The sequence below is a fragment of the Sarcophilus harrisii genome, chromosome 4 (genome assembly GCF_902635505.1).
Source record: "Sarcophilus harrisii chromosome 4, mSarHar1.11, whole genome shotgun sequence".
Lineage (NCBI taxonomy): Eukaryota > Metazoa > Chordata > Mammalia > Dasyuromorphia > Dasyuridae > Sarcophilus > Sarcophilus harrisii.
Genome location: NC_045429.1, coordinates 9988208 through 10001561, shown reverse-complemented (window position 1 = coordinate 10001561; position 13354 = coordinate 9988208). Strand labels below are relative to the sequence as shown.

General features: G+C 46.9%; 1 protein-coding gene across 1 annotated transcript in view; it reads left to right on the top strand.

Annotated features, from left to right (window-relative positions):
- The window catches only part of IL12RB2 (interleukin 12 receptor subunit beta 2), a 61068-nt gene extending 49238 nt beyond the window's left edge, over positions 1-11830 (top strand). The window contains exons 11-16 of the mRNA XM_031968909.1: positions 4366-4464; positions 4541-4699; positions 5163-5300; positions 8383-8470; positions 8684-8783; positions 11111-11830. Of these exons, the coding sequence (XP_031824769.1) occupies positions 4366-4464; positions 4541-4699; positions 5163-5300; positions 8383-8470; positions 8684-8783; positions 11111-11656 (1130 nt within the window). The 3' untranslated portion in view covers positions 11657-11830. The remainder of the gene's footprint in view (positions 1-4365; positions 4465-4540; positions 4700-5162; positions 5301-8382; positions 8471-8683; positions 8784-11110) is intronic.
- Positions 11831-13354: the final 1524 nt, after the last annotated feature.

The following is a 13354-nucleotide window of genomic DNA, read 5'->3' as shown; positions in this document are numbered from 1 at the left end:
GATGCTGCTGTTTGCACACTCCAGAACACTATTAGTGTGACCCACAGACACTCAGAAGAGTTCGCCCATCAACTCACATGGAAAAACAAAGCAACGGATGAAGAGTGTCCCTTGGCTAGTTTGTGGTAGAGAGCTGGCTGCCCTGTGTATTGAGTTGACCAATCAGCACACACATTTTGGACAGATCCTGATGATGGACCATTGGCTGTGCCCAGAATTGAACCAGAAGAAGATTGCCTTTGGAGATAGTATATCATTTTCGGTAACTGAGAGGCGTTTTCTAGAGAAAATGATGGCAATTTCCATCTTTTCTCTCTTTTTTTCCTCCCACACCAATCTTCTTTCAGGTATCTCTCCAAGATTCTGAATTGCCAAGCAGGTGCTACTTTGACTGATAGTGAGAATTTTCTTATTACACTAATGTAATCACATCACAGGGCCAGGCCAAAAGAGTCAGAAATGATTCTAGTAAGAGGGCTAATTAGGTGGCAGATAGTGCAATATCTAATTTCTAATGCTGCCTGAGATATTTACTAGCTGTGCAAGCTGCTATGTGCCTCAGTTTCTTCATATGTAAAATGGGATAAGAGGATCTCCCTTGGAAGGGGGATAATTTTTGTAAAGCACTTAAAAAAACAAATATTAGCTATTATATTACTTAATCTCTGGAATCTTAGGGGATTGCCAGAGGCCGCTCAGACTACAGATAGAGGAGTTATTTCTATGCATCAATGGAAAGTCTTCACATCTACAAGTCTCACAGAGGTGAAATTACAGGATCATAAGGTCATACACTTAGAGTAGGAAAGGACCCCAGAGATCATCAGGTACAAATCCCCTTGTTTTACAGATGAGGAATTTGAGGCCCAGGAAAGCTAAATTACAGACAGTGTGTTGTACAGCTACTCAATGTGTGTAAGAGGTGATTTGAACATAGATCTTTTAGACCAATTCAAATAGAAAACAATTCCTGCAGGCTGGCATTTTGATTTAGAAAACCACAAATTAACATCATCTATGTTACCTGGAATCTTTATGAATTTTGTTTCCCAATTATATTTTATTCTGGTTCAAAGGCGTTGGAAATTTTGCTGGCTGTGAATTCCAAACCCCAAATCTTAGTCTCTCTCCATTATACAAGTTACCTTATCACAAATCCAGACTTCTCCCTAGATATCAAAAACATGCTTCCAGTGATGCTACAGGGTCATGATTCATGGAACACAATCATCTTTGAAAAACAGAAAAAATAATATGTGGTGTAAGGATCCAGGGAAAGAGGCACATTGCAGGGATCAATTGGCTGTGACACATTGTCATTGGAGGCTTGTAGACATAGTCTATTGCCATTGTAAGCTCACACATAGCAAACGGAACAATTTCCATCCCAAATCCCATCTTCAAGATTCACCCTCTCCACTCCCCCCTGATGCTTCTGGGCCATTCCTCGCTGTCAAAACCCAACTCTTCAGGCTTAGGGATGTCAAAGAAAAAACCAGCCACAAACTTCATTAACTTGGTTTTGACCCAGAGTATCTTCTCAGCCCATGTCAGGATCAGGAACCTTGAGAATGAGATGTCCAGTTCATTCCTCTCCTTCTAGAGCTGGGATGCTGACTCCCAGAAATTCGAGGTAGGCACCCAATGGCACCCATAAGGAGCCTACACAGGGTCACGCCATCCCTTCAAACATCTCACCAGACACCTTCACACTTGGGCCCAGGTGGGGCCTCCCTCAAACCTGTAATTAAGATTGCCAAACTTCACTAGGTGGTGCAGCCCATTGGTGCACTGCCTGTGTCCCCAGGTGGAGCTCTATTTGGTTTCCAAGTGGCTAAAACCAGGAGGTGTTGCAGGAGCTCACGTATGGGAGGGCCACACAAATGTGGCTCTGCTTGTGCCCTATTGCTCGGCCAAGGAAAACTTGGTATAATGATCGGGAGTCAATGTTCCAATAAAGGCAATCTTACCCACCTAGGAGTATTGGGGTGGGGTGGGTGTGGGTCTTTTCATGGTCTCCTCATATCTAGCTCTGTGCTCCTGCTACTCCTTAATGGGACTTCTTAGTCACATTAGATTATGTCCTGCAGCCACACCTCTACTTCTGTCTCTTTCTTTCTTCCTCTTCCCTTTTCCCTCTTTTCATTCTCTTTCTTCTCTACCTCTTGATCTTCCCTCATTATATTTTCTATTTCCCATCTTCCCTCTTCCTCTTTTACACACACACACACACACACATACACACACACACCTATATAGAATTAGCCCAACAAATTTAATTGAACAAATATCAAATTCTTTGTGTCCTGTACTAAGCACTGGGGGAGATACCAAATTTAAATATGGCATTGTTCCCATCTTCTTGAAATTTATGTTCTACTACAGGAATAAGAGAAATGTGGATAATAACATTCTTTAACAAGAATTCCCAAATTTCTGGTCTCAGAGCCCCTTTATGCTCTTCAGAATTATTGAGGACCTCAGGGATCATTTGCTTATGAGGGATTATAGCTATTAATACCATATTAGAAATTAAAAACAGATAAAAATTTAAAAGCATTAATTCATTTAAAATAATAATTGTAAATCCATTATATATGAACATAATGTGTTTCATAAAAAATAACTATTTTCCAGAACAAATGGAGAAAAGTAGCATCACTTTTACATATTATATATATTTTTGCAAATCTCTCTGATGTTTGGCTTGATAGAAAACAACTGGATTTTTGTACCTGCTACTACAGTTGTATACTATGATGTTTTAGTTGAAGTCTATGAAGAAAATCCAATATTACACATGTGTAGTTGGAAAAAGAGCCATATTAATAGGCAAATACACTTCATCTTTATTACTACCATAAAGGCAGTTTTCACCTAATGAAACAAACGGAAATGTTCTCCAGGGCTCTCAAGGGGTCCTTGGCCACACTTTGAGATCTGCTGCCCTATGAAATTATATGACAAGTGGATTAGGATGGTGCAAAGAAAAGACCTAAAGTTCAAAAGCTTATCACTATTTGAAGGTCATCAGGGAAGGCTTCCTGCAAGAGGCAGTATTTGAATGGGACTTTAAAAGGGTGGCTAGAAATTCATTAAAGAGAAGAATAAAAAACACTTAAATCTCCTAGTACCACAGAAAGAACAGAGGGAACTTGAGAGGCTACCTGTGTGATTATGGGGGAGTTACTCTTCCCCTATTCGGGCCTCAGTTTCTCCCTCTCTAAAATGAAAGTGATAGAATCAGATAACTGATGAGATCCCCTTTAGCTCTAAATCCAGACTCTCCAAATTGGAGGGAATCGGGGGCACCACATCCAACCTACACATGAAAAGAATCCTTGCACCAAGAAACTGAGACTCTGCCTGAACCCTCCCTCCCTATGGAGGGGGAGCTCACCCAAAGATTAGGGAGGGTTCCTTCCTTCCTAACTAAATAGAGATTGGCTCCAGGGTGGGGGAAATGGTTTGGGAAAGTGCAGTTGGCCTAGGGAGTGATTTTTTAATTAATCAATTAATTATGTTATTATTTATTATTATAATATATTATTATAAATTTATCTATTTATTTTAATACACATTGCTTCGTGAATGAGTTGGAAGAGAAAAATCAGAGCAAACGGAAAAAATCATGGGAGAGAACAAAAAACAGAAAAAAGAAGTGAACAGTATTGCTGATTTACATCCAGTTTCCTTAGATCTTTTTCTACATGCAGATGGCACTTTCCCTCCAGAGTCTATGGGGAGTGCTTTGGACCATGAGCCACTGAGAACTGAGTCTTTCGTACAATTTTGCTGTTACTGTGAACACTCTATTCCCAGTTCTGCTTGTTTCCCTCAGCATCAGTTCCTGTAAATCTTCCCAGGCCTTTCTAAAATCAGCTTAGAACAATAACATTCCACCACCTCTCCATACCACAGTTGCTCAATCAGCCCTCCCTGACAGCAGCCGCTCCTTTTCCAGTTCTTTGCCACCATGAAAAGAAGCGCTCCCGACATTTTGCCCACGTGGGTCCCTTTCCCTCCTGTATGATTTCCTTGGGATGAGGCCCAGCAATGGCAGTTCTGGGTCAGGGCAGCCAGGGAGTGATTGGAGCTTGTCCAGCCGGGCCTGTGTGTGTGTGTGTGTGTGTGTAAAAGAGGAAGAGGGAAGACGGGAAATAGAAAATATAATGAGGGAAGATCAAGAGGTAGAGAAGAAAGAGAATGAAAAGAGGGAAAAGGGAAGAGAAAGAAAGAAAGAGACAGAAGTAGAGGTGTGGCTGCAGGACATAATCTAATGAGATCTTGAAGGTGAACTTGGGGGCAGGGGGAGGCCCGCTGCCTCTGGCTGCTGTACTGATGGGACTCTTTCTTTCCCTGCAGAACACGTCAAGCCCCACCAGTGCTATCAGATCCGCCTCTGTGCCCTGTGGGGGACCGGAGTGGGCTGCGCCCGCACCTGGGCTGACCTGAGCAGCAGAGGTGATACCTGGAGCCGGGGAAGGGAGGGGGCGGGGTGGCTCCGGGGCCTCCCGTTACACCCTGTTCTGTTTCGCAGAGCCCCTGAGCGGCCCCCTTGTCCACAGTGCCACGGCAGGGAGGGGAGCAGCGTCCCTTACCTGGGCCGAAATCCCGGCTCAGGAACAAAGGGGCTGCCTCCTGCACTACAGCATCTACCTGCGGGAAGCGGGCTCTGCCTCTGCCCCACGCATCTTGGGTAGGTGGAAATGAAACTTTTTTTTAATTCTTTCACTTTGAAAAACTTCAATGAGATGGAGAAAGATAGAGATATAGATAGGCAGAAGTATAGTTGGAGATGGATAAAGAGATAAAATGGATGGATGAATGGAGAGATACATGGATGAATGAACAGTTGGATAGAGAGATTTTTGGAAGGATGGATAGAGGAAGAGATGGATAAAGAGAGTTGGATAAATGGATGCAGAGAGGAATAGGTTAATGGATGGGTGAGTAGATGGATGGAAGAATGGATGGAGAGATGATCAAATAGATGGGCTGTGCTGCCCTATTTCTGACTAAAGGCCAAAAAAAGGTTCCCTTATGGGGATGGAATGGAGTTTAGTTTCTATTGGGGCACAGGAAAGTGAGGAACGTCCCATATTTTAAAATTTAAACATCCCAGCCTTTCTTCCTTTCTCTGTCCTTATGTCTTCTTTCAGAAATACCCTATGAGGTGGCAAACACTTCGATGGTGATCAGAGACCTTTCACCCGGAGTCACTTATGTGTTATGGATGACGGCTTCCACGGCTGCAGGAGAGGGTCCCCGAGGGAATGAGAGGGAACTTTTCCTGGAAGGTAAGATCCAAACTCCAGGAGAAAGCCTTCAGGTTTCCCCCATGAGTGTGTCTTCCTGAGGAAGGAGTCCCTAGCTCTGCCATCAGGTCCCTCTGCTCCCTGGCTCCTGCTGACCCAGCAGCCCCTCTTGCCTTGCCCCTGATAACTAATGTTCGGGAGTTTTCTCTTTTCTCCCTCACCGGGTGGGCCCCATTCTTTCCACCTCACCCAGGAATTAAGTGACTTCCCTGAGACCACACACAGGGTTAATAGGAGCCTAATCCATGCCCGGTTCTTCCTACTGCACCATCCTCCCTCATCCACAAGTAACATATTTTTGGTCCAACCTGTGGTTTTATCAGGAAGGACAAGTCCTGGGATGAACGCCTTCCTTCTGCAGATGAGACCCTGGATCAGAGACAGTCGGTGGTGCAGACAGACCTTAGCCACCACCAAATGAGAGAGCCCGTGCGAAGCAATTGCCCATTAAAGCACCACCGAAATGTGCCTTATTGTTATTGTCAGGATGGGGATTGCTGCCTGTCCTGTTGTTTGTTTAATAGACTCATAGAACTCTTTGGACCCAGAGGGACTGTTAGAATTAACTCCACCTGTCCGGCACAGGTACAGGGTTTCTTACCCTTCCCCCTTTGGAGCAAATTCTTGAGGACAGGAATATCTTTTTCCTCTTAGCACAATGCCTGGCAAATAGTAGGTGCTTAATAAATGCACGTTGGTGGCCTCAGAAGCCAAGATGCACAGGGAACTTGTGACTTACCAAAAACTCAATAGCAAGAACCCAACTCTCCTGATGCTGTTCTATTATAATTCAGTTTGATAAATATTACTTAAGCACCTACTGTGTGCCAGGCTCTGTACCTTTTTATATAAAAAGATAGGAAAGACCTGACTTCAGGGAGCTTATAATCTAATGGAGGAGACAACATGCAAACAAGTACATATAAAGCAAGTGGTAGACAGGATAAAGAGGAAATAATCCGAGGAACAATACAGTTTCCTCCACACGCAGCCTCTCTGGAGGGTTAGTGTCTAGAACTCAGAGTCAGAAAAGACCCGGCTTCTAGTCCCTGCTTCAGTGCTCCCTCGCTTGTGTGGTACTGGGCAAGTCTCCAGCCTGAGAGCCTCAGGTTCTTTACCTATAAAAATGATCAAACCAACACTACTTCCCTTGCGGATCTGTTGGGACAAAATCATTTTGTAAACTTTTCAGTGACATGGCAGAGAGTTATTACCAGAACATGAACCTGAGCTTCCCCAGGAGGAGGAGCGGCTAAGGATTCAGGAGATGTTGGCCAGAGATCTCTGGGTAATTGCTGTAGCTGACCTGTAAGGGTCACACAGAGCTTTTCATTATTTCACAGCCAGCCTCCAAGGCAGGACTTACTGGTATTCTGTTCCTGGAATCTATAAAATTACTATTTTATAAAGAAACTATAAGTCATCAGAAAACAAGGAAAGGATAATACCGTCATAACATGGCTAGGTTTTCAAGCAATGTATTCAAAATGAATTAGTGAAAAAGGAATTTATTGAGCACTTGCTGTATTCCAAGCACCATGCTAAGCTCTGAGGACACAGAGCAAGTGAGACAGTCTCTTTATCCCTCGATAGGGTAGCCATCAACCTCCTTAATTCCCTTGCTTGATAAATCTCTGACAAGGGAGCCATTTTCCCGGCATCTCCTCCAAATTTCTCCCGTCCCGAGTAAAATGTGAGCAGTACATTTGGTTCTGGCTGCACCAGTCACCCTGTCCACGCTGCTGGGTGGTGCGGCGTTATTTGCATGAGCTGCAAGCTTAAAGCAAGTTGTTCTGGCTTTTTATTAGGAGGTTAATTAAGGTGACGGCCTCAGAGTCAGCCCATCCCTCCAAGCTCACCCTGGATTTGGAGAGCCGGAGAGGGGGCTGGCAAAGCCCTGCGGTGTCGTAGGCCGAGCGGCAGGTACCCAGAGGTTTCTGGTCCTCGAGTGCTGGCTTGTTTGTCCGATTAAACACTTGTCAAGGGTTGAATTGAGCCTGCGCTGCCATGTACCTCAGCAGGCTTTTTCATGGGATTCCCTGGGATGTGTAGAAGCAGGAAGGTTTGCAGTTTATAAGTGATGAAGTGGAACAGAGTTGGGGGCCTGCCTTTGGTCGAGTGGCTAGCTCCAGGTTCCTTCCCCATTTCCGGAGAGTGCTGTGCTAAGGCTGGCAGATGTTTCAGGAAATGGCTCTCTGGTGTTCGTCGTCGTGACCCAGCACGGGAGGGGAGCCTGGGCAGAGGCTGGGGACAACATGTACCCAGACAGAGACTCCTTTCAGCCCTGCCTTGTGTTACGGGGTTGCCTGGGTCCCTTCCACCTCTGACACTGTTGCCCTAAGTCAAAGAGTGGGGACTTCCAATCCCTGCTGTGTTACCTGGGACGTCGCCTGGGACTCGGCAATTCTTCCCCCACTGAGGAGTTTGGGCTGGCGGGTTTCCAGCAAACGTAGCCTTGGACTAAGTGTAGTATTTTCAGAGAGAATTCCATGAACAACTGTAATGGGGCATGAAAATGCCCGGGATTAGTAAGGACAAAGTCATAGATTCCGATTATATTATCGAGGTTTGTTGAATACTCACAATTGAGAGAAATGGGAGATTTCAGTCAGGGTTTGGTGAAAATAAAGCCTCGTTTCCCCAGGCAAGTTTACAGACCCCAACGTGCAGCGTTTCACCACAAGAACCCACATCTCCTAGCTCCCACTCCAATGTTTGTTCCTCCATCCCCCCCTCTTTCGCTCCTCCTGGGGCTGGGTTACAATTTCTCTGGATTTCTGAATATTCTTGCGTTGTCCGTGCTGAACCAAGAGGGAGTCGATTCCATTTCCCAGCGTGGCTGGCCAAGTCTTGGGGACAAGGATGGATAAAGAAACCCAAGCTTATTAAGCGCCCACTGTGTGCCGAGTCACTATAGGGTGGTCTCTCATCTGAAGTCACACTAAGGGGGGGAGGTGCCGTTACAGCCTTATTTTACAGATGAGTAAACTGAGGCAGACAGGGATGAAGGGACTTGTCCAGGGCCTTCAGGTCACGCTCTGAAGCCAGTTGCCTCACATTTCAGGTGCTTTTCACTGGCACATCCTGGTGATGCTGACTGCCGCGGCGCTCGTCACAGTGGGGATCTTCTCCGTGCCTTGGGCTCGAGCAAAGTAAGTTGCCGGTTCAGCCCCAGAGGGAGGGGGCCGTGCGACCGTGGCCCTTTCACAGGCAGAACTCCGCGAGTGTACGTCCGATGGATTCAGCCCAACTGCCCCCGACGTCACAGTGTTTATGTTTCCTGAAGTCACAAGAATAGATCTGCCACTTCAGTGAGACGGGGCTCCAGGTCCCGGGGGGCTTCTAACCGGCTGCTTTCCTTGCAGAGTGAAATCTGTCATCTCTGCCCTCCAGCCCCACTGGTACAACCAAGAGATTCCCGACCCAGCAAACAGCATGTGGGCCAAGAAGCACTGGCTGTTGGAGGTAAGAGCAGGGTCCAGGCCCTTCTCACAGAACGGGGGTCTTCCAGCCAGAACCTGCCCACCTCCTGGCCGCTTTTCTTCCTGGCCAATGTTCTGAACCAGATGATGCTCTCTCTAGTGCTCCAATTAGAGGCAGGGCAAAGGACATGGAGCCGCCAGACATAGAACCCAGAAGACCTGGGTCTGCACCCTGGACTGGCTGGGTGACCCAGGACCTCCATGTCCCATCTGTCCATGCCAGGAGATCCCTTTCCTGACAGTCCCAGACCACCGCTCTGCCACCGGGCACTCCTTTTAATGCCTTGTCCCCCACATCCTCCTTCCATTTGTACAGTAGCCATGCTCAGGTGAGCTCAACTAAATGCTTTGACCCCTGATAGGGTTCAGAGGTAGTACAAGTAGTATCATCTGCCCATATTAGAATGTAAATAGCCTATCCATTGTTAGCCTCGTATGGTTGGCTAATCATGTTTATCCTTTTATGCTTTTATTGTCTCGAGTTTGCATTTCAGCCTCTATGCATTTCTGGACTTTTTAATCAAGCAGTTATGTTTGGAAGTTCCCTATTTAGTTCAATTTTTCCCTGAAGGATTATAGGATTATGTGAAGTATCGCTGAATAGGTTATTCTTGATTGTAAACACACACACACACACATCTACTTTGCATTCTGGAATACATTCCTAGCTCTCTGTTCCTTTATGGCAGTGGCTACTAAATCATGTGTGATCCCGACTATTGCTCCTTTGTACTTGAATTCTTTCTTTCTGGGTGCTTGCTCTATTTTTTTATTTGACCTAGAAGCTCTGGATTTTGGTTATAATGCTCTTGGAAAGCTTCATTTGGGAGTTTATTTCGGGAGGTAATCGGTGATTCTGTTTCCACTTTGTCCTCTGGCGCTAAGAGGAGTGGGCAGTTTGAAGTTGTGTAGAGGGATCTTGTTTAATGTGGCTGCTGCTGACTTCTGAGCTTCCTCATGACAGGGTCCACGACCATTCCTCAGCCTGGGGCACAGTCCACTGGGGAATTGTGACTCAGAACTAGGTGGTGAGCAGCCCCCGTTCCTGGATCTAACACAGATTTGGGATTTAGGCCTGCTGCTGGGCTCCTGGCCGGACCTCATCCCCAGTGTCTGCAGGCCTTTCTCTCTCTCTCTCTCTGCCAGCCTAGGCCAGAAAGGTGACTCGCTGTGACTGATTTGTTCTCAGATTTCCCCAGGATTTGCTCTGGTGCCTTTTCTCCATCTGTGAGTGGAGGCCATTTCATTATTCATTCTTGTATCCCCAGTGGGGCTGTCCCAAAGTGAAAGGATCTGCTAGTTTTAGTGGGTGACTCTGACCTACTGGGTCGGAGGAGCTGTGTAACCTTGGGCACATGGCTAACTTCTCTGGGCCAGGTTCTCTATCACATCACGGCCCTGAAATGTCAGAGCAGGAAGGAACTTTAGGAATCATCTCAATCCAAACTCATCTTACCTTTAAGGTCAAAGTCAAGAGGCATCTATTGTCTGTGTCAGAGGCTGGGACAAAAAAAAAGTCCTGAGGAGGAAACAGCTTAACAAGCCTCCAAGCCCATCCCTGGCTGGCCCATAAGCTGTGGGTCTCTCTCTCTCTCATAAATGCAGGAGACAATATTTTGTCCATGGATCATAAGAACAGTTAGAGGAGCCTCCAAACCCATCCTTGGGCTACCCTATGGTCTCCATGGAGGTTGTGGTTCTCTGATAAATGCAGGAGACAGTATTTTGTCCATAGACAAACATCCCTATCCCCCAGGGCCACCTGAGGAGGAAGTTTGTAAGGCAGTGCCAGTTGAGTCCAGAGCAGCCCCCAGGAACTCTAAATCATCTGGTTGAAAGGCAGAATTCCTTGAGGCATCAGAGTTCTAGAGCCCCAAAGGACTCCGATCCCTGTAAATTAGGGAGCTGAGGCTAAGTGATGTCTAGGCTTAAAGTGGCAGGAACATGATGGCACACCGCCCCCCGCCTTGATTCCTGCTCTAGTGTTCATTGGGAGTACTTTTCTTGTGCTGAGCTGGGGAAACCAGTGATTAACAGAAATTCTGGGGGGAGCTCAGTTGTTTTTAAGGTACTCTCCGAGCAGAGCCTCCTTCCTTTTCTGGCAGCATAAAACGCTGACTCTCCAGACAACCTTGTTGATAAGTTGTTGGCTTTGACGAGCAGCTTTTCCCTGCTTTCCCTTCTTCGTTCTTGGTTGCAAGATTGTTGGGGAAGGGAGATCTCTCAAGGTCAGGCTACAAGCATTTGTTAAGAGGCAAAGCCCCCGTGTAATTTCCGTGTGTATCTCACACTCTTCCCTCATTCCATCAGGAGGAAATGCAGCTTCATTTGGACAGTTTTTCTAACAGCCGGACCAGTTCTGAAGAACATGAAACTCTTGAAATCAAAGAAGTTCTTCAAAAAGCAGCCCCAACCCTCCAGGAGACAGAATCCTCTTATTGGCCAAAAACCCACAATTTCCACGAGGCAGCCAGAAAAAGTTCGCCTCAGGCTCCAAAACCCATTGAAAATGGGGTAGAATATGGTGTCTCCCACCCTTCAATACCAGGATCACACCCGGCTGAGAAGGGCCAAGTGGTCGACCTATACAAGGCAATGGGATATGCGGGGCCAAAGGCAGAAGACTCAGCCATCCAGCTTCGGGACATCCCAGTGGACTACTTGCCTGCCAACATAGATTACCTGCCTTCAAACCTGGATTACCTGCCTTCCATCACTGCGGACCCTCTAGAAGACAGTGAACTGCATGGTCTGTCTTTCTCTGTCTTCCCAAAGGGCTCTTTCCCCCCCCTCATCTGTGGAGACAAGCTGACTTTGGACAGAGTGAAGATTGACTCTGGGCCCATTATTCACTAACTGGCCCTCTACCCCAGACTTCCCTGGATGCTGCATCCTGGGGCCTTGAACAGAACAGCCGATTCTCCCAGGGGGACGGCTCAGCACCCAAACCAGGGCAGGGGGCTTTCCCAGCTGGACACCACCCAACATTTCACCTCCAGAGTTTGCAGAAGGTACCAATTCTTTTTAAATCTCTGGAGGGTAGGAACTATACCTCTGGTCACTTTTGTGCCCACAGCATTCAAGGGATTTAATGAGCCAAGATTTTTCTGAGTTGACTGCTTCCCCCAAAAAGCTTTAGAAGGAAAAATTAAATCTACTTGGTTCTGGAAATAATACGATTGCCTATCCTTTTAGTGATTAGGGAAAAAATGAACTAATAAAGTCATGACAGAATATTGTGCAATGAGGAATAGGAGGAGTGCAGAGAACTGGGGAAAGATTTGTAGGAACTGATGCAGAATGAAAAGAGTGGCAATCTACCAAATTACTGTTGTACCGAAGATGAGAAAGATTGGGGGAAAATCCTGAGAAATCCTACAGGAGAGACACAGAATCTACCTCCCTCAGAGCCCAGAGGTGGAGGACCAAGGGGACATAATACAGCATTTTCAGAAGAAGACAGTTTTGTTTAATCCTTTTCCTTTGTTCTGAGGGGGGAAGAAGGAGCTTCTGGAGAAGGGCCATGAGAAATGATGTAAGGGTAATCTTTCAGGGCATGAGGAAAGGTCATTTTAAAATGCTGGATAATTTGTAAAATAAAAATTTGCCACAATCACTTGGTGAAATTCTTAGGGGTTTTAAAACGTGTTTGTCCATCTCCTTGCCCCCACGTCTGGTATTTTGAGAACCCCGGAAGCAGAAAACCCCGCTGTGGTTTCCCAAATTAGTCTATGGCAGATGCCATGGCCATCACCCTCCGAAGAAGTATTTTGGAAGCCAGGGTTTCACTTTGAAAACCAGTTTGGGCGGGAGCAGGAACCACTCCTTCCTGATTGGGACGGCGGCCTGCCCCACCCCGCGGGGGAATCCAGAAACGGCCCCCCTCTCCCGGGCAGCTCCCAGTTTACAAAGGGTGAGGGGGGGGGGATCTCCCCGACCTTTCCTTACACACTGGCTGCGCAGCCCTGGCTTCTGAACCTGCCTTAGTTTACTCCTCTGGCAAATGAAGCGGTTGGAGGTGTGGATCATCCCACTGGGATGGCGAAGCCTGCCGTGTGCCGTTCACTGCCCGAGTTCAGATTCCATCTCTGTAAAATGGTGAGAAAACCTGATTTTCAGTCATTTAGACACTCAGGAGTGCTCGTGTTCAGAAGGTGAAAGGACTTTCAGTGTGAAATTCTCTTCAGCCTGGCATGGATCTGATCACCTGGACGGCCGGCACAGCAGTCGGGTCACAGGATCCTAGCCTCAAGGGCTGGCCATGGAGCCCGATCCCTTCCTGAACAGATGAAGAAAGTTCAGGAATTTGCGCCTAAGGTCGCCCAGGTTGTGTTGAAGGCAAATGAGGTTCCGGGTCCTCCAGCTCCAGAATCTCTGCTCCGTCCCTTAAGCCCAGGGACCTCTTGGGAAGCCAGGGGATCCTGGCCTTAATAGTAAGATCCACAGGACCCCAAAGGAATTTTGTCCAACCGTTCACAGCCCGGGTGGAGAACCCTGCTCGGTGCTGCCATGGCTTTTCTCAAATTACTTTCCACATCCGGGCAGGCACTTTGC